The sequence below is a fragment of the Oryx dammah genome, unplaced genomic scaffold (genome assembly GCF_014754425.2).
Source record: "Oryx dammah isolate SB20612 unplaced genomic scaffold, SCBI_Odam_1.1 HiC_scaffold_29, whole genome shotgun sequence".
Lineage (NCBI taxonomy): Eukaryota > Metazoa > Chordata > Mammalia > Artiodactyla > Bovidae > Oryx > Oryx dammah.
The window spans coordinates 28,093,846-28,115,730 of record NW_024070213.1 but is presented as its reverse complement, the minus strand read 5'-3'; the positions used below and the strand labels follow the sequence as shown (position 1 = coordinate 28,115,730).

At 40.0% G+C, this 21,885-nt stretch overlaps 1 protein-coding gene across 13 annotated transcripts in view; it reads right to left on the bottom strand.

The window, feature by feature from the left end:
• The window catches only part of PLEKHA5 (pleckstrin homology domain containing A5), a 261,915-nt gene that overhangs the window by 109,028 nt on the left and 131,002 nt on the right, over nucleotides 1-21,885 (bottom strand). Inside the window, exon 1 of one of the 13 annotated variants that reach the window (XM_040235280.1) lies at nucleotides 15,273-17,994. The exons of 7 other annotated variants lie outside the window; for them this stretch is intronic. In XM_040235280.1, coding sequence (XP_040091214.1) covers nucleotides 15,273-15,604 — 332 coding nt within the window. In that variant the 5' untranslated portion in view covers nucleotides 15,605-17,994. Of the gene's footprint in view, nucleotides 1-15,272; nucleotides 17,995-21,885 lie in introns of those variants that run through there. 5 more of the 13 variants (XM_040235283.1, XM_040235284.1, XM_040235287.1 and 2 more) reach the window with 5 other exon arrangements.

Genomic DNA, 21,885 nt, shown 5'->3' with positions numbered 1-21,885 from the left:
TTTTTTGTAGTCCAATTTTTTTTTCCCTCCTCCTTTGAAGGGTCTCAAAATCCAGATGAAAGTAGCAGTTTTCCTATAACATTTATGTACAAGGATGTTCTGATGCAATTTGTGTATTACAGAAAAGCTGAAACGTCACATAAATTCTGCATTTGTGTATGCATGAGCACATCCACAAGAAAGCCTAGGTGAGTGCAGAAACTGCACCTGATGATGTTGACAGCGAGGAGCACACAAATGACACACCTGCACACCCTCAACTGTCCAGCAGCTATTTCATTTCATTGTCTGTTTCATGAAACACGTCCATCCACAGGCAGTGATACAACTGTCTAATTTCACGTCTCTCTACTTTCAACACTTCTCAATAATTCACAAGCTGAAACCTCTCCAATGTCCATTTCCACAAGCAAATTGCAGGTCTTTTTCAACACAAAGTTTATCTGTAGTACTTTCTTTTCCTAAGCATTTAACATGTGTGAAACTATGTTGTCTTTCATTAGGCTCCTATCTTTGTTTAATTAAATTATTAGGCTGCAGGTTTTTAGTTGCAGCATGTGGGATATAGTTCCCCAACCAGGGATGGAACCCAGGCCCCATGCATGAGGAGTGTGGAGTCTTAGTCACCAGACCACCAGGGAAGTCCTCTTATTTTTATTTTTATGTGCCACTAATGAGGTTTTTGAGTACTATGCTCCTAAATCCACTTTCCACAAAAGCCCCATACTTTCATTGTCTGAGTTTGCACAGGGAGGTGATTTTTAGGAAGACATGTGCTGTGTTACAGCAAAAGTGGCTGTACTAACTAAATTATGAATTAACATTCTTCTGTGCAACCCAAAGAAAGGCAATGCCAAAGAATGCTCAAATACCACACAATTGCACTCATCTCACATGCTAGTAAAGTAATGCTCAAAATTCTCCAAACTAGTCCTTTCAATTCTCAGTCCTTTCAATGAACACCCAGGACTGAACTCCTTTAGGATGGACTGCTTGGATCTCCTTGCAGTCCAAGGGACTCTCAAAAGTCTTCTCCAACACCACAGTTCAAAAGCATCAATTCTTCAGCACTCAGCTTTCTTCACAGTCCAACTCACATCCATACATGACTACTGGAAAAACCACAGCCTTGACTAGATGGACCTTTTCAGCAGTACGTGAACTGTCATATTCAAGCTGGTTTTAGAAAAGGCAGAGGAACCAGAGATCAAATTGCCAACATCCGCTGGATCATGGAAAAAGCAAGAGAGTTCCAGAAAAACATCATTTCTGCTTTATTGACTACACCAAAGCCTTGGACTGTGTGGATCACAATAAACTGAGGAAAATTCTTCCAAGAGATGGGAATACCAGACCACCTGCCTCTTGAGAAACCTATATGCAGGTCAGGAAGCAACAGTTAGAACTGGACATGGAACAACTGACTGGTCCCAAATAGGAAAAGGAGTATGTCAAGGCTGTATATTGTCACCCTGCTTATTTAACTTCTATGCAGAGTACATCATGAGAAACGCTGGGCTGGATGAAGCACAAGCTGGAATCAAGATTGCCAGGAGAAATATCAATAACCTCAGATATGCAGATGACACCACCCTTATAGCAGAAAGTGAAGAGGAACTCAAAAGTCTCTTGTTGAAAGTGAAAGAGGAGAGTGAAAAAGTTGGCTTAAAGCTCAACATTCAGAAAACTAAGATCATGGCATCTGGTCCCACCACTTCATGGGAAATAGATGGGGAAACAGTGGAAACAGTGGCTAACCTTATTTTTGGGGACTCCAAAACCACTGCAGATGGTGATTGCAGCCATGAAATTAAAAGATGCTTACTCCTTGGAAGGAAAGTTATGACCAACCTAGACAGCATATTCAAAAGCAGAGACATTACTTTGCCAACAAAGGTCCATCTACTCAAGGCTATGGTTTTTCCAGTAGTCATGTATGGATGTGAGAGTTGGACTGTGAAGAAAGCTGAGTGCCAAAGAATTGATGCTTTTGAACTGTGGTGTTGGAGAAGACTCTTGAGAGTCCCTTGGACTGCAAGGAGATCCAACCAGTCCATTCTGAAGGAGATCAGTCCTGGGTGTTCATTGAAAGGACTGATGCTAAAGCTGAAACTCCAGTCCTTTGGCCACCTCATGTGACGAGTTGACTCACTGGAAAAGACTCTGATGCTGGGAGGGATTGGGGGCAGGAGGAGAAGGGGACGACAGAGGATAAGATGGCTGGATGGCATCACCGACTCGATGGATATGAGTTTGAGTGAACTCTGGGAGTTGGTGATGGACAGGGAGGCCTGGCATGCTGCAATTCATGGGGTCACAAAGAGTCAGACACAACTGAGCGACTGAACTGAACTGTGTTACTAAAAGTGCATTTGATGCTTTACTAGACAAGGCATTATTTTTTAAATCCTTTCCTGAGATTTTATGCTCTTCATGACTGAAAAGGACAAATTGAAAAGATACAATTTTATATAAACCTGTTGTTTCTAGAGGAATGTTTATAAAGAAGGGATAAAATTCAGGTCTTGATAGAAAACATCGTTATACTCACAGAACAAACTAGTCCCCATTTTGTTGGGGACTCATTGTGGCATAGCAGGAGATCCAAACTTTTCTGAATATAAGTGCAGGCATTCACTTCCATCTAATTCTTATTTCTAGATTTCTGTCTGAGATGGTTTAATATGTAAGCTCAGATTAACAGTTTTTCAACTGCGCTAAACTGCTTCAGCTCTGTCTGACTGTTTGTGACCAGATGGACTGTAGCCCGATAGGCTCCTCCGACCATTGGATTCTCCAGGCAAGAATACTGGAGTGAGGTGCCACGTCCTCCTCCAGGGGATCTTCCTGACCCAGGGGTCAAACCCTTGCCTCTTACGCCTCCTGCATTGGCAGTGGGGCTCTTTACCACTAGCACCACCCAGGAAGCCCTGGGAATAATTTTTATCTCCCCAGGGACATTGGGAAGTGTGTGATAAGACGTCTGGTTTTACATATATGTTGTTTAAGTATAGTTGATTTACAATGATGTGTTCATTTCTGCTATATGGCAAAGTGACTCAGTTATGCATATATATATATATATATGTACACATATACACACATACACCTATACACATATACATACATTCTTTTTAATAGTCTTTTCCATTAGGTTTATCCTGGACATTGAATATAGTTCCCTGTGCTATACAGTAGACCTCGTTGTATACATCCACTGTCTGGTAGCACTTTTTGAACACTACAACTGGGGTTCGTATGTAGTGAGTAGAGGCCAGGATGCTGCTCAACATATTACAGCTTGCAGGAGAGTTTTTTCACAGGAAAAAAAGTATCCAGCCCCAAATATCAATAGTGCTGAGGCTGAGTGAATTCCAGGGGGAATTGCACCAGGGGGCACCTTCCAGGATTGCTGCTGCCAGTTCCCTGGTCCCTGGGGTGAGCCACTGTCAATCCACACCTCTGCAGGAGATCTTTCAAAACCAGCAGGGGACATGGGTTCAATCCCTGGCTGGGGAACTGGGACTGAACATACTGCAGAGCAACTAAGCCCAAGTACTGCAACTACTCAGCCCACAAACCACAACTCGAGAGTCTGTGCACTGCAAGAAAGGATCCTCCCTGATGCAATGAAGGCTCCATGTGCTACAACTAAGACCCAAGGCATTTAATACATAAATAAATATTTTTTTAATGGTGCTGAGGTTAATAAACCCTATGTGAAGACCATCATTGCCCTCTAACAATAAACTCTACCACGTAAGCCATGTGTATTATTTCTGTGGGTTCACTGTACCTCTCTACATCTCAGCTGCCCTCACAGTTAGGTAACAGTAGCTATTTCACATGTTGCTTGTCTATTTATTTACAACTGTTCTCGGTACCTGGGGATGGCCGTAAACAAAACAGAGAAATCACTGTCCTTGTGGAATTTAGTTTGTAGTGGGGATGTTTATGAAGATTAAATGAGTAAAGAGTATAAACATGGCCAGGAACAGACAAGCCCTTGAAGACATTTATTTTTGTTACGAACTGCAGGAATTGAGCATATGTTGGTGTCATCAGACAACTTGTGAGGTTCAGTAAGCTAAACTGAAACAGTTCAAATGAACATGCAACCCAAAAAATGTTAAAAATTCATGCTATCCCACTAGTCTGTATTTACTGTCAAGGAATAAAGGTGTGATCTCTCGTGGCTCTCATCTTTCTTGTCAAGATATTCCTAATATACCCAAAAAGAGAAATAGAGTAGAAAAGTCATTCTAATATAAAAGCTCCATGGAGAGAGTAGCTATGTTTTTAAGGCAGTATTCGAGAAGGTTTTTAAATAATGACAACACTTCTAAAAAATGGACTCTGCTATTCTGGAGAGTTCATTACTGAATGAAATAGGTCACATCCAGGAGCTCATTCTGAGGATCATGCTCTATCAAAGGTAAAGAATCAAATCTGTGGCACTTTTAGAAAAGATATCAAGAAATTGAGAAACAGCAACACAAATTGCTTGTTCTTTGGCATTATGCCCTTTTAACTCTTTATTACTAGACATTTAATCATTTACTAGAATTTAAACGAAAGATCTGCTTAATTTCAACCCCTATGGAACTATTTCACTCAATGATAATTGGATTTTAAAAGATCTTTTGATGAATAAGTCCATGTGTGTAGAAAATGGCATATTTCCATCAAATTATACAAAAAAGAAATTAAATGACAAATCTACTGGAGATGGAGTAGAAATTCATTATTCTGCCTTATTCTTTTTCAGATCATATTTGTGAACCAAACTGTGCCTCATGAAGGTTACTGTCCCAGAAAACGTGGGTGAAGGTATGCCACCTTAAGCAGTTCTGAGCTTTACATCAAGAGGGAAAGCTGATACACTACAACGGTTCCTATAACCCATTTATGGAAACAGAATTTAATGAGTTAGAATCAACTCTAAGTGGCAGGTACTGTTACATGAAGAGTAATTTAGACTGTATGACAACACTCTGAAGACTGGGAATGCTGGTGTTTTTGTCCATTTCCAGGCTTGCCAGAGGAAGCCATTTTTTTGGTTCAGTCCACTCTGCTAGTCTGTTCTCAGCAGGACACTAATAACGGAAGACGTCAATCAAGGATATCCCTAAGGAAACAATCCCCCATACACTAAACAGATGCCTGAAATGTCCATTTCCAATATAAACCCCAATAAAAGTATGGGTTTAGAAAGAGGAAAAAAGATGTCTGCTAACACGGTGTTTAAATTTTTGAGTATAATGATGAAAGGCAGTTATCACTGAAAGAACTTTCATTCTTACTGGAATGATTATTTCAAAATATACAAGGCAAAACATGAAGTATTTAGCACAACTATGAACTGAAAAATGAAATCTAGTTTTTTTAAAAAATTTATTTATTTTTAATCAAAGGGTAATTGCTTTACAATGCCATCTTGGTTTCTGCCATACATGATACATCAACATGCATCAGTCATAGGTAATTTGGTTTTAAAACTCCTGTTATCCAACATTCAGGCTACAACTTTGCAACCTTTGTTGAGTGTAAATATAAATTTGTATCAGGTATTTATAAACAGGTGAAATGCCCTCACATTAAGTCCTTTAAAACATTAGGATTTGTCTGATTTTTGCGAAAATGAATATAGCCCTGAGAGTACTAGATTGAAAAATTAAAATGAATCAGCACAGGACACAGTATATATGTATATTCTTTAAACCAAATCTGGAAAGAAGCTATCTTAGATTTAAAAATAAGAACATTTGAGATTCCAAGGAGATATGATTATTCATGACTGCACAATATGGCAATACTGACTGGTCTATCCTGTTTAGCTAGGCATCTGACCAGTCCCAAACTGGCTGCAGTAGTCCCAAACATCACACGCAGACCACAGAGTCTAGAAGTGAAAGGAAAGTCTCTGCACACACTATTCCTTTTCAAGAAGTTTCTCAAGAACCCCCTGGCCATCCTTGTCTAGACTCTCATTGGTCTTCCCAGGTGGCTCAGTGGGAAAGAATCCGCCTGCCAAAGCAGGAGATACGGGTTTGATCCCTGGGTTGGGAAGATCTCCTGGAGTAGGAAAGGTCCACCCACGTTAGTGGGTTGAAGAATCTTATGGACAGAGGAGCCTGGCAGGCTACAGTGCATAGGGTTGCAGAGTCTGACAGGACTGAAGCACTTAGCACCCACACACGCATACCAATGAGATAACACAGTATTTGCCCTTCTCAGACTTGTTTCACTTAGCATAATGCCCTCATGGTCCATCCACGTTGTTGCAAATGGGAATATTCCATTGTGTGCATATGTATTGCTGCTGCTGCTGCTAAGCTGCTTCAGTCGTGTCCGACTCTGTGCGACCCCACAGAGAGAGGCTCTGCCGTCCCTGGGACTCTCCAGGCAAGAACACTGGGTTGCCATTTTCTTCTCCAATGCATGAAAGTGAAAAGTGAAAGTGAAGTCGCTCAGTGGTGTCCAACTCTTCAAGACCCCATGGACTGCAGCCCACCAGGCTCCTCCGTCCATGGGATTTTCCAGGCAAGAGTTCTGGAGTGGGGTGCCATTGCCTTCTCCGGTGCACACAAACTACATTTTCTTTCTCTCTTCATCCACTGATGGACACCTCAGTGGTTTCCGTATCTTGGCTATTACAAACAATGCTGCAATGATCCTGGGTGGGCAGCAGTGCACAGCTTCTTTAATTAGTGCTTCTGTTTCCTTTGGATCAGTACCCAGAGGGACCTGTTAGATCAACATGGTGATTCTTTTTGAGGAACCTCCATACTGTTTCCCACCATGGCTGCACCACCTTACATTCCCACTAATGTGCACTGAGGGTTCTCTTTTCTCCACATCCTAACCAACACTTACCTCTTAAAACAAGTGATGACAGTGGTTTTAACAGGTTTGACTTCCATTTCCCTGTTGAGCACATTTTCATGTACCCGTTGGTCATCTGTATATCTTCTTTTGAAAAACCTCTATTCAGACCCTCTGCCCATTTTTTTAACTGAATTTTTTTTTTGGGGGGAGGCATTGTGTTGTATGTGTTCTTTATACACATTACTCCTTATCAGACTCATGACTTGCTAATATTTTCTCCCAGTGGGTAGACTGCCTTTTCATTTTATTGATGGTTCCCTTTATTATGCAGTTAGTCCCATTTGCTTTTGTTGCTGTTTTCTTTGGTATTAAGAAAAGATTTTTTTTTTTTTTAAACGTTTTGGCCATTAATAACTTTGTACTGGCTACTTCTTAGTATTGCAATTCTCCCCTATGGGAATATTTGTTTTAGTGATTTTTTTTTTTTAATATTTTGGCTTCATGAGTGACTCCAATGATTGCTTTACTACAAAATCCATTCTGTTTTTTAACTTAAGAAATAAATATTGAAATAGCTAACATCAATAACGAAAGATTGAGGGCAGGAGAAGGGGACAACAGAGCATGAGATCGTTGGATGGCACCACTGACTCATCTGACATGAGCTTGGGTAAACTCCAGGAGCTGGTGATGGACAGGGAGGCCTGGCATGCTGCAGTCCATGGGGTCGCAGAGTCAGACACGACTGAGCAACTGAACTGAACTGAAATGAACATCAATAACAGCCAATAATTCTTCCAAGTGATATGTCAGACAGAGCAAAGTTTACTAGGTAGTGTTTTATACGTGTACCAGTGGTAAGAAGGTTGAAAATCTATCGACTTTGCACAAAATATATATTTTAGAAAACTCTGTCCCACAGAAGAGATTTTGGTTGTCTCTTATTAAATTCAGCTGCAAACCCCCATTTGTATGATTTGCTCAGCATCATGTATTTTCCTTATGGGAGAGAGAGGATTTAATTTAGTCTAAGAAAAATAGGATATCATAGTGGTTTGGCAGTTCTTACTACAATCCTGTCAAGAAGCCAGTATCATGACTCGGACTTTTATAAGGGCAGAGGCACCCACAATGCTGTTAGACTGGAGAAAGGCAGAGAGATGTGTGGACTATGGAAGTGATTGTATTTCTCAGATTTAGGTACAAAACCAAACAGCAAACAGCTCAGATGTGCATGGACAACTCTTCAATATCCTTCCACTCAAACCAAAAAGAATACTGTACATTCTCAATGTGGCCTCGATTTCATTATACTCTCAGACAATTACACTTTTCAACTTGTTTTAAAATTGAAGAGCTTTGCAAACTATCATATATAGGATGGATAAACAACACGGTCCTACTGTAGAACACAGGGAACTATATTTAATATCCTGTGATAATCCATAATGGAAAAGAATGTATAAATGGGTATAACTGAATCACTTTGCTGTATAGTAGATATTAACAACATTGTAAATCAACTATACTTCAGTTAAAAAAAACAAAAACTGAAGCGCCTTTACCAATAGAAATTATGATGCTATACGTGTCATTCTGAGACTCAGTCTCAAATTAGGTTTAAAAACCATGTCTGAAGCAGTGACTTGGTTGTTAAACATGATTTTTATTTATTAGTTATTAAACCAATTGGGTCTATGGTGGTCGAGAATAATTTTTAAAACACTGTTACATGTAAAATTGACTAATGTCTTATGCAGATAACTATTTGGATTTATTTTCCTTTAAATAAGGAGAAAAATGTTATGTTGAAATCTGACTACCACAATGACTGTTTCTGCAATTTATTTTTAAACTGAAAATATGCTGGCATGGAAAATTATGCCTGCAATTAAAGGCAGTGTTTTAAGAACAAAAGAAAACACTGAAAGTGCCGTGCCTTTTCTTGAGAGAAATGGAATTCTTGAGCCTTAGTTATGTGAATAACCACTGAGTTAGCAATCGAAAAGATTGTAATTTTTTTTCTTTTGCGAAACATGTAAAGTATATATTTCCTTTCTCCACATTTAGTTCGTAAATGCCATTTGCCTTTAACTTCGAACTAACTGCTTCCAGACGTCCTGCTAAAACCTCAGTGATTCATTTACCCACATCTCCAAATTTTCCTTCCAGCCTTAACTCTTTATATTCTCTCCTTCCTCTTCTCATCATTCAGGAAATGGAGCATCTCAGATTTCTTGGGGGCTGGGAGGGGGGAGGGGGGAAAGGAACAAAGGATGCACCCTCTCTGATCCACACTCCCAACAAGAAAAATAAAAATCAGCACCTAAATAGCAACCACCACGTGACATCACTCTTGAGCGCAGCTCACGCTCTCCGTCTGAGCCTGCTGCACTGGAAACTTGACCAGCAAGCCTCACACAGCCCCTCCGGGGTATGCATTACTGTCTTCACTCTACAGGTGAATAAACGGAGGCTCACAGCCTCACTTTTCTTCTCCAAGTGTCAGAAGCCACGTGGAGACCTGGTCCCCAAAGCTCCAGTTCCGTCCCTTTCAGTCTCCTTGTCCCTGCTTTCAACAGCTGCCCCTTCTTGACTCCTCACAGCCAGTGAGACTTCTCAGTTCTGCCTCACATCTTCTCCCCGGTTTCTGCTCAATGGTAACTAAAACACCACACAACACATCTCAACACACCTCACCACCACCCTCTCCTTGCGCACACCGTGAACACGTGCCCTCCCCCGCCTTCTCCGGTCTCACTGCCTAGCATCGCCCCAAGGATAGTCAGTCCCATCTGAAGCACAGTAATGAAACCTTTACTGATTCCAACAGAATTTTAAACCCAGTGTTTCTTTTCCATCTTCTTACTCTCTACGGCTTTGCAATCATTCTCCACTCTCAGTTGCTCAGACAACATGATCACGATGTAAATGTAACCTCATATTTTCTTGATTACAGGTCCCAAAGAATTTAAGCACAAATAACATCAATAGTAAACAGTGGAATCTTTACAAAAGCATCCAACAGGAATTGAAAACTTTGCTTTTCCCACGGGGAAAACAGGAGTATGATGTAATGCTGCAAGTACAAAGCTGAAAGCATTATAGACTAGGAACAAAATAAAGGAAAAAAATTTCAAAATATGAGATTCACATACAAATTCATGTTTTAGTTTTTTGTATTTACAGATAATTTCTAAATCATCTTCTGAAAAAGAAATCCTAAATAAAACCAACATACTAATTTAGAATCTACAAAATAAATTTGACAATAGACTTTAAATAATTTTGGAATTAGAGAATAATTCAATTAACACCATGCTAGTTATGAAGAAAATGAACCCAGCATGTTAATAACTGTTATCCATCCTGAGTTTTATGGGACAGGTACATTTTAGACCACTTAATAAATCACATTATAAACAAAAATGCTTAAAATAATTTAGATAATTGTCTCACTTGGAAGTCATTTGAGTGATTCTTAAGAAGCTTTTAAATAGGAAGGTTAAATGACACTTTATGGTTAAAACAGAAAAATGGCTCTTAGAATGTACAAGCTAATTCACCACAGTCATTTTCTGTCATGCACTCAAGAATCAAGTGACATTTCTGATTGCTATCCAGAAATTACCCTACGTAAGAAGCTCGCTAATGGCATCTCCACCACTGCCTCAGTCTAGGCTCTTAAGTCTCCCAAGGCCCTTCACAACATCCGGATTCATCTCGTTATAATCAGGATATCCCCCATTTAGAGCATCCTCCACCGAACCTCAACTTCCTTCTATAAAACAGCAACTGAGACCAGAACAGCAAACCTTATTCCAGAGGGCTTTGGAAAGGACCAAGTACCTGGTAGCACCACCACACCTTACATAATAAAGCCCTCTGCTGCTGCTACTGCTGCTAAAGCCTTCACTAAATAGTAAATGGCCGAACTTGAATATGACATGTGGACACAGGGTGGGCGAAAGGGGAGGATGGGACAAGCTGGGAGAGTAGGGCTGACATATATACCCTGTGCTGTGCTTAGTTGCTCAGTCGCGTCTGACTCTGTGATCCCATGGACTGAGGCCCGCCAGTCTCCACTGTCAGTAGGGATTCTCTAGGCAAGGATACTGGAGTGGGTTGTTATGCCCTCCCTCCAGGGGCTCTTCCCAACCCAGGGATTGAACCCAGGTCTCCTGCACTGCAGGTGGATTCTTTACCATCTGAGCCACCAGGGAAGCCCAAGAATATTGGAGTGGGTAGCCTCTCCCTTCTCCAGGGATCTTCCTGACCCAGGAATTGAACCAGGGTCTCCTGCATTGCAGGCAGATTCTTTACCAGCTGAGCTACCAGGGAAGCCCATATATATTTCACTACCGTATATAAAATAGATAGCTAGTGGGAAGCTGCTGCATAGCACAGAGAACTCAGCTTGGTGCTCTGTCATGACCTACAGGGGTGGGGGTGGGGGGGTGAGAGTTCAAGAGGGACGGTATATATGTATACATATAGCTGACTGACTTTGTTGTACAGCAGGAACACACACAATATTGTAAAGCAATTACACCCCAACTTAAAGAAATAAATAATAAACATGAATGTGCTAGCAGAGTGAGGTTTCCTGAAGAGAAGTCAAATTATGTCACATCCTTGCTTTAAAAAGTTGTTGGCTCTCTGCCCTATGTTTAATATGAAGTACAACTATAATTTAATTTAGAATGAGGAACCTGATAATTTGACCAAAAGTTAAAGTTTACTGTTGAATGATCTATGTAAAACCACACAAGAGTAAAAATGAGCACAGGGTAAATACTCCAGTGATTTCAAAGAACGCTTATTTGAAAAAGTAGTCACTTATTTCAAAAAACTATTAATTACAAAAGTCTAATGGAGTTTTAAAATAAAACTAAGCAGAATTCCAACTTAGGAACATGTCGGTAGTCAGAAATATTTTTGGCATTAAAGACCAGTATTGTGGCATTAAATATATATATATATAAACCTAAAATTTCCCTAATTCAGACAACTCTGTTGCTCCCTAATGAATGCTAATTAGTAATGTTTTATTGTAACATGTATTGAATGGAGGATTACTACACCCCTGGGATGAAAGTGAACAACAAATTAGAAAAAGAAGAATTTAAGCACCATCTCGCTTGCTTTTTTGGGTGGTTATACACTACTTTAAAAAGCTAACCTAGTTCAAAATAGGTTGCAAAAAAGATCCAATTATTGTAGGCAAAACATTCTTCCCAACAGAATCAAGTTGGCAGACTAAGAAGTTTTTCAAATTAGAAAAAAAATTAGTAATTATTGAATTTTACTATTCTTCATTAATCATTTTCATACTGCATGAGCTTTACCAAAACAACCACTTCAAGAATAGAAAGGAAGCTACTGATAAGTCAAATGATACCCCTATGCAACAAAAACATTTTGTTAAGAAATGGTATGCCTTCAAAATGGCTGCATTTTCTGTGTAACTTAAATATTTTCATTCACTCAGTATGAGACAGGCACTGATGACACTTGGCCTTAATGATATTCTTATAAACAAATAGGAGGAGTAACTAACCAAAAACGAGCCCAATTCGGGACTGATCTTGCTTAGGAAGGGGAAGAGCTGAGAGGGTGGTCCAGAAGTGGCTGCCCCTTGAATTGAGCCTCCATGGGATCAGCAAGAATATTCAGATGTGACCAGAGTTTAGCACAGATGGAAGGGAGGGGGCACAGAAATGAGACTGAAAATCCAGGCTTTGAGTGACAATATATTTACATATGATTTCCAGGTGGCGCAGTGGTAAAGAATCTGTCTGCCAATGAAGGAGGCGCAAGAGACGTGAGTCTGACCCCTGGGTAGGGAAGATCCTCTGGAGAAGGAAACGCCAACCCACTACAGTATTCCTGCCTGGAGTATTCTACAGACAGAGGAGCCTGGTGGGCTACAGTCCATAGGGTGGTGGGAAGAGTCAGACATGACTGAGCATGCATGCACACATACACACACATATTTATATATAAAATTTCTATTATGTAAGTTTTGATGCAGTGTATTTGCTCCATTGTTAGGTTCTCTGTCACTTCAATTTCAAAGGAATGCATTTTTTTAATCTCTGAAAAGGTCCAAAGAGTAATGCACTTATGTGATGCACACAGCACTTTAATTAAGGCTCAGTTTCGTCAGCAAATCATTATCCCTAAGTACTGAGAAATTTCTCACTTACAGATGAGGCAGAAGTCGGATAAAGATCTGACCTAGAACAGCAGGCAAGGCCCACTTCCCACAGCAGAGCCCCAGACACAGAGAGCAGAGCCGGCAGTGAACTCCGATGGCCGTTTGCGGCCACTGTGATGGCTGAGTGCTACTCAGGATATGCCTCCTTCTAACAGAGTGTGAAGCCATTGCACGCTATTAGATGGTTAGGATAACCAGTAGGTTTACATCATCACAGTAAAGATTAAAACTCTCTCTTGAGTCTAAAAGACTCAAGATATTCCCCTCATTCATTTAACTTGTGTAATCAATTCATTTATTCATGCTCAAACATTCATTAAATATCTATTATGCACGAAGTTTTGTACTCTCCGCCACTATGAAACAAAAATATAGTTCAAGACTATAATGGGCTTCAGAATACTGTTCCATCTGAGCTGACCAAGCAAAATCTCAAACTTGAATACCACAGTCATATTTTACCATCAGGCTTCAGTATTGTTTGGAATGAGTTCCTCAAAGAACACCTAATTCATGAACAGACAAGTACTTTATTCCCAGTGCTTTAGAGTTGAGTCAGGCTTTTATGTCAATTTCAGGTTATCCCCCTGACCCCCACCCCAAGCTCTGCTCATCCTCCCTTCTTTTGTCAGATTTAATTTCCTGTTCATACAAAAAAGTTAAAGTAGCTTCTCTTCACTTGAACTCTAGTGGCATTTAGGCCAGTGACCTCTGAGGTCATAATGCCTCAAAAACATCATTGTTAAGAATGCATATCCAATATATTTCAATTCATCTTTACTACAATAAGTTACTGATTAAAATATAGGCTATTTTAAAACCATGTTAAAATAGTTGAAGTAGATTTGAGATAAATTTTAAAAGCAATAAAAATATTAATGAGTTCTCTATATACTTAAAGCTTCTAGATTTGGGCAGAATTTGAAAATTCTACAACTTATGGAAAAAACTGGATCTTTAATTAAGCCTGTCAAGTCAAACAAAATGAAGCTGAAACCCTACTTCTATATCTCTCTGTTTCTAAAAATATAGAAGTATAATGTATTAGGAGTCATAATAAGGCAGTTATTGATATTTTTGTACATCTGCATATAAAAAACTGATTTTGATCATTTCCTCTCAATAATTATCCTATTCATGTAAAAGAAAATATGTGCAAATAGTTTCATTCTTTATTTGCTTCAAAAAACTGATGTGAAAATATTCAACATTATCTATAAGAATTTCTATATTGTCTTTTCCTCAAGTAGACATACAAACTAAAAAAAGTGACTGTTCTTTAAGAGAAAACTTTGAAAATTCTCCAAAAGACCTTGAAATAACAAGGCTGCCATTGAACTTGCAAGAGAAGAATTATGCCAGAAATGATAAAGCCTAAGATATTTAAGGCTTCAGTTTATTCTATATAAACAGTATGAAATAAAAATAATGTCATTCCTTCACTCGAAAGGGAGGGGGAGAAAAGCAAAATATAGTTACTCAAACATACACACACACACACTTTTACCCAACCTTCTGAAACTAATGATTTCAAAACTAACTCAATTTCTATAGTGCAATTCAAAGACATGAATTAATATTGCAAAAAGAAATAAATCTTTAAAAGGCATGTTGCCATCCTTTATAATCAAAGGCAGTAGTAACTTACTGCTCTTAAATTTTAGGCTCATAAATGAAGATTCCTATTTTGAATTACATTGCTGAAATAACCCCAAATAATTAAAAGAATTAAAGAGCTGTTTCAGCTAATTGTTAATTAGTTCAGACTAGTGATATACTTTTTAATAAAAGTATTATGTAATGAGTACTGTTAATGTCTCTAAAGGAACTTATGAGAATTATTCATTTCTTTCTTGTGAAGTGAGAAATAAAACCAAAAATCAAGTTTCTCCTCTGAATAAGTTAAAAAAAAATAAGTAAATGAAAATCCTCAGGCTTTCAAGCAATTTGCAACCACTGTGCATTTATGTAGCTTCAAGTTAAGGAGAGACCAAAAGGAAGATTACATCTTCAAATGCTTTAGCCATTTGAAAAAACCTCACAATGTATTTACATTTCTCTAAGAATACAATACTTCAGTTATAGAAGTATTTATAATAAGGAAATCCTGGCACTAGGGCTCTAAAGCTTACTTACCACAGGCTCATTAACTGAGAAAAGAACTACTGCTCATTTAGCCATCAACTATTTATTATTACACATTGAAGTAACAAGCATTACTCACCAGCCTCCATCAAAATCACATTCAACTACAGGCAGAGGGGATACGGGAACGAAAAGCAGACTCTGACTCCGCTGCTTTGTCTTGAGCGGCTCCCAAATGAGCGCCCTGGGGACGGAGCCCTCAGGAAATGCACTGTGGCCGACGGACCGCCTGCCACCCTGCCAGTCTGACACCGGACTGACGTCACGCCCCAACATGTCACTGCAGCCGCAGATTGAGGCAGCTTCTCTAGAACAGTTTGTTGTGATTCTGTACGCCTTCCAGCCACAGGAGTAGAATATGATTTCAGTTCCCTTCAAGTTGGCACACAGCACAGGGTAAAATACCAGCATACGTGGCTGCCAACGGCTTGTGAAGAGTGTTGTGAGGATTTTTAAATAACCTTAGCTCTCAATAGACGTTTTCTGTTAAAATTATAAGCAAACCTATTCAAGTGATTCCTTTCGAAACATTTTTTTGGGTTGCTGTTGTTTCCAAAGTTGATCCATATTTCAAAAAATTCAGCCAATAAAAGGTACAAAGAAAGCTAAAATTGTGGTGACCTAAATGGGAAGGGAATCAAGACAGAGGGAACATATGTATATGTGTGGCTGACTCACTCTGCTGTATGGCAAAAACCACACAACACTGTAAAGGAACCAGAGTAGTAGTGTTAGTTGCTCAGTCGTGTCCAACTCCTTTGCAACCCCATGGACTGCAGCCCACCAGGCTCCTCTGTCCATGGGATTCTCCAAGCAAGAATACTGGAATGGGTTGCCATTTCCTCCTCCAGGGGATCTTCCAGACCCAGGGACTGGTAGGCGGGTTCTTTACCAATAGTGCCACTTGGGAAGCCCTAAAATACTCCTATTTAAAGAAAAAAAAAAGTTAAAACTGCCTTCAGCTCTATTACCTAAAATGATCATGATAATAATGATAACGATTGATCACATATTATGTCAAGCACTTTACAATCTCAGCTGAGCCTCAGAACCCAACGATCTAGTATCTGTAATTATCCGCATTTTACGGAAAAGACTGAGGCACAGAGTAGTTAGGGAACTTGCCCCGCCACAATGCTAGTAAGTGACTGTTCCTGTTGTTTAGTCGCTAAGCTGTGTCCTGTTCTTTTGTGACCCCATGGACTATATAGCCCACCAGACTCCTCTGTCCATGGAATTTCCCAGGTAAGAACACTGGAGTAGGTTGCCATTTCCTCTTCAAGTGGGTCTTTCAACCCAGGGATCAAACCCACATTTTCTGCACTGGCAGGCGATTTATTTACCGCTGAGCCACCTGGGAAGTAGTAGTAAGTGACTGAGCAGGACTCAAAACCCATACATCTGATCACTAAGTTATACCATCTAGCAGGAAACATACCAGCTGTTAACATTCTGGTGAACAATCTTTTTGACCAGAGTTTGTGTATATGAACACATATTTATTCAATATAAGGAAATCAAACTATATATGTTGTTTTGCAACCCGTTTTTTAAAACTCATTAATATGCCATGGTCAGTTTTCCATGTCAGTAACTATATTCTTAACTTTATATTCTTATATTCTTAACTTTTCTTTTTTTGATGGCTGCCTATCACATTGATCTAAACCTAATTCCTACTGGACACTTAATTAAAAACTTTTGGTTATGAACAGTGCTTAAGGTAGCCTAGATACCTTTGTGCTTTCTTGTGTTTATCTGTGCAGGGTAATCCTTAGATATGACGCAGATAGGTCAAAGCATGTGTGTGTTTTCAACATCTGCCTCCTTGACACTCTAAAAAGAGGTAACAACTTATATTTATAACTTAATACATTATACTTCTTTCCCACATAAAGGATACTGACAATTATTTTTCTTCCTTGCAAATCTAACAGAAAATACAGGTTTAATTCTTTGTGTCTGTATGTTTCAGTTGCAAGTGAGGTTAAACCTTTCTTCATGAGCTTGTTCACACGGAAGGCAGTCCAGTTAATGTCTACAAGCATGTAAGGTCTAGAGTCAGATGACTCTAAGACCAGCTCTTCTTCCAGTAGTTTTCAGACCACAGGCAAGTTACTTAGCCCCTCTATGCTTCAATTTCCTTATAGGGAAAATAAAGATAACAATTCAATCCTCATGGGATTTTTGTGAGAATTAAATGAGAAAACCCATATAAAGCAATTGGAATAGTGCCCACCACGTAACAAGTGTTTAATCAAATGTTAACTCATATTTAATGACCAAGCATATCTCTTCTGCCTTTCATGCCCTTCAACCAAAAAGTGATTCTTAATAAGACTTTTATAAAAGTCTCATTTTTATAAGATGTACTGAGAATATCTTGTTAGCATGCTAATGACACAAAAATGTAATGATACCTCAAAGTGAGCTGTCTTACAATTAATCTAGCATGTAAACAGAACCAGTACTAAAAAAAAAAAAACAATCCTTTCATATGAGACTGCAATAACAGAAATTTAAAATAGCATTTCAAGTTGAGAAAACAAGTGTTTCATCATGTAGCTTGAAATATAGACAAGCAAGCCGACGCAGTTTGCTATAACCAGAAGGGTTTGCATATATTTTAGAATAGTAGTCAGTCATTCATGAATCTGTCCTATTTTTTTTTTTTTGAAAGTGAAGGTTTTGTGAATCTCAACTAGTCTCTGTTTAAACTTCTCACACTAAAAATGAAAACAAAACCCATTCTTGAAGACATCAAAGAAAAGTTAACAAAATAACTTTTGCTATAGTTCTGAAAGCAAAGGACAATCCCTATTAAATAACACAAACTATAACAATCTTTAAGCACAAGATATGAAGCTTAGAATGTAGTAAGCTTAAAACTCCTACCCTAAGCCAATGTGGAGAAGGCAATGGCACCCCACTCCAGTACTCTTGCCTGGAAAATCCCATGGACAGAGGAGCCTGGTAGGCTGCAGTCCATGGGGTCATGAAGAGTCGAACACGACTGAGCGACTTCACTTTCACTTTTCACTTTCATGCGTTGGAGAAGGAAATTGCAACCCACTCCAGTGTTCTTGCCTGGAGAATCCCAGGGACGGGGGAGCCTGGTGGGCTGCCGTCTATGGGGTCACACAGAGTCAGACACAAGTGAAGTAACTTAGCAAAGCCAATGTGACCTTGTGTTATGTAATAAAGTCTTCAACTGTTCACATCATCATGGCAGGCATAACAAAACACTTATAAAATGTACTAAGAAGGAAGCTATATATTTTTCTAGTAGATCTGGCTTAGGTGTAGTCATTGTTGTATATACTATAAAACTATCACCTCTGAAGGCAGACATTTCTGTAATCAAATGGCAGCATAAGGAAATGGCAACCCACACCAGTATTCTTGCCTGAAGAATCCCACGGATAGGGCAGCCTGACAGGTTATAGTCCATGGGGTGCAAAGAGTCGGACACGACTGAGTGACTAACACTTACAATGTGTTTACAGAATCACAGTGCCTCGGTGGTGCTACACACGCCTGCCAAGAGAGAGCAATAATGAAGCAGCAGAGGTCTGTCAAGAGACTCTGAAAGATTACCAGGAACACTGAGAACTAACACTGACCTGATTACCAGGAACTCCAAGAACTAACAGCTGATCGAGCGTTTGGTTTACAAAGTTACCAGCCCCCAGCACTATTTCTCTAGGACCTGGGAGGCTCAGCCCCTCTACCATCCCACCACGGTTTACAGGACTTCCACAGGGAAAACGGGGTGCTCAGGCAAGGAATTAAAAGGGGGAATTAGATAAGGTCCCTCCTCTCAAGGCCAGAACAGCCTGGAACTGACAGTTTACTAGGACACAGAGAGCTGTAAACAGATCATTATAACATAACCCGATTTGCAGAGACCAGAAGAGGAAGTGGCTAACTGCCTGGGGGGGATCTGGAAGAGGTTTAACAGAGGACAGTAAATGACAACGGGACCTCTTTCCAGAGGACACTGCAGTCAGAGGCACCAGTAGTTGTGAAAGCACAAATTTAAGATGCAATCTAAACTTGACACCTACAAAAGGCACCCAATTAACGGGGCGGGGTGGGGGGGAGCATACCAATAGGGCAATTCTCACAAGCGCCGGGTGAGATTTTGCCCTGTGTTTCCCCAAAGCCAGGAATAGCTAATTTAGCTTTTTACAATTCTGTCCACACCACATTTTTAGGACAGGAAGCTAAGGGAGATTGTGGATATATGCCCCATTGTTTGCTGGAGCTAATAAACGTCTTTAAATCAGTAGAGAAGCCTAAATCTCTCATACTTAGTCTCTTTTCATGTATCTCTGTGCTGTAGGGCAGGAACCAGGCTTCGTTAGAAAGCCACAGAAAAACAGTTCAGTGAGGGCCTGCAAAGTATTTACCACCAAGTCATGTGCTTCATTCAGAACACTCTTTAGGGCTGTTTGTGATAATCACTGAGGATTCAGTGGTGATAACTATCATTTTTCAGTTCTCACTTCACTTCTCAGTGGCATTTAAAACTCTTGACCACTCTGTTCTTAAAAATGCCACCATGGACTCCGAACTATGTGACCTGATTCCCCAGCCTTCACTTTGCAAGTCAGGCATGAGTCCAAATGACTTGATCGAGCATCCAACTGTCTTTATAATTTGGTGCTAGCTTACTCATCACTAGCACCCAAAGCTGAAGCTCTTTTAATAGATGAGAAACAGACCTACCTGTGTTTTTTCCGTACTGTCTCATAGTGCTGGCTAACACAAAGCACTCAAACGTCCCATCACTTCGTAACTGATTTTTATCTCTCAGGTCACTTAATACAAAACTTCCAGGTCAGAAAAATACTACTACGAGAAGTCCACAAGCACATACTCAACGATGCATAGTTCTTCTAAGTTGCCGGGGAATTATGTGTCTCCCTGAGACAGCGGTAGACCCATAGGGTGAAGGCTCAGTCCCACAAGACTGCCCCCACTTTAGATACCATCACAAATCCAGGTTATCTCTGCTTCTGACCCCTGGCTATAAATCAGGTTCAAATGACCCTCATCTCAGGTTTGACTGATTAGCTTAAGAAGCTCACAGAACTCACAGAAACAGTTACTTAACATTTATTAGTTTATTATAAGGAATATTGGGCTTCCCAGGTTGTGCTAATGGTAAAGAACCTGCCCGGCAATGCAGGAGACTTAAGAGATTGGGGTTCCATCCCTGGGTGAGGAAGATCCCCTGGAGGAGAGCATGGCAACCCATTCCAGCATCTTGCCCGGAGAACCCCATGGACAGAGGAGCTTGGCAGGCTGAAGTCTATGGGGTTGCAAAGAGTCAGACACGACTGAAGCTACTTAGCACACACGCATCAGGAATATTATAAAGGATACAAATATCCAGATGGAAGGTACACAGGCATATAGTTTACAGAGGGAAAGTCAGAGTACTTACGACCTCGTTTTCCTTTCTCCCAAATTTCCAATTTAATTAATCTTGGCACATCAGCCACCCATATCTTCACGACTTAAAGAGAAACCTCAAGGCAGCACTAATTACAAAAGTAAATTAAAAATACAGTCGTGCTTCAGTATCTTCATGGTCTTGGCTCCAGCACACCACCCATCCCCGAATTCATGGACTCTCAAGACCCTTATATAATTGGCACGGTATGGTCTACAGCCTCCAGCATATCTTAAATCATCTGCAGATTACTTACAATACCTGATACATTGTAAATGCTATGTAAACAGGCAAATTCAAGGTTTGCTCTTTGGTACTTTCGGAATCCCCCCTGCCAATATTTTTGATTCACAGCTACTTGAATCAGCAGATACAGAATCCTTGGATGTGAAGGACTGACTTTATTCGAAAATATGCTGTCTCTCCTACCCTCGTTGTTGCTATTCAATTAATTGCTCAATCATGTCCGACTCTTTGCGACCCCCACGGACTGCAGCATTCCAGGCTTCCCTGTCCTTCACCATCTCACAGAGCTTGCTCAAACTCATGTCCATTCAGTCAGCGACGCCATCCAACCAACTCATCCCCTTTCATCCCCTTCACCTCCCGCCTTCAGGATCTTTTCCAATCAGTTGACTCTTCCCATTAGGTGACCAAAGGATCAGAGCTTCATCTTCAGCATCAGTCCTTCCAACGAATATTCAGGACTGATCTCCTTTAGGATGGACTGGCTGGGTCTCCTTGCAGTCCAAGGGACTCTCAAGAGTCTTCTCCAACACCACAGTTCAAAAGCATCAACTCTTAAGCACTCAGCTTTCTTTATGGTCCAACTCTTATACTTACACATGACTAGTGGAAAAACCATAGCTTTGACTATACGGACTTTAGTCAGCAAAGTAATGTCTCGGCTTTCTAATATGCTGTCTAGGTTTGTCATAGCTTTTCTCCTAAGGAGCAAGCATCTTTTAACTGCATTATCCTCATTATGTTCTCTTAAAAGGTAAAAATCAGGCAAAGAGCAAATTAACTCACAGAAACTGAACACTCACACCAAATGATAGCCTGAGGTAGATTCCAAACGTTCCATGAACGTACTGCATAGGTAACTACATCACCTGAAGTTCAGGACAGAAACAAACTCGACTCCACAAAGGAAGACAATCACTGTGAGTGTCAACCCTCCCTCGACAATGACATAACAGTCCAGATAGTCTCGACTCACTGCCTTCAA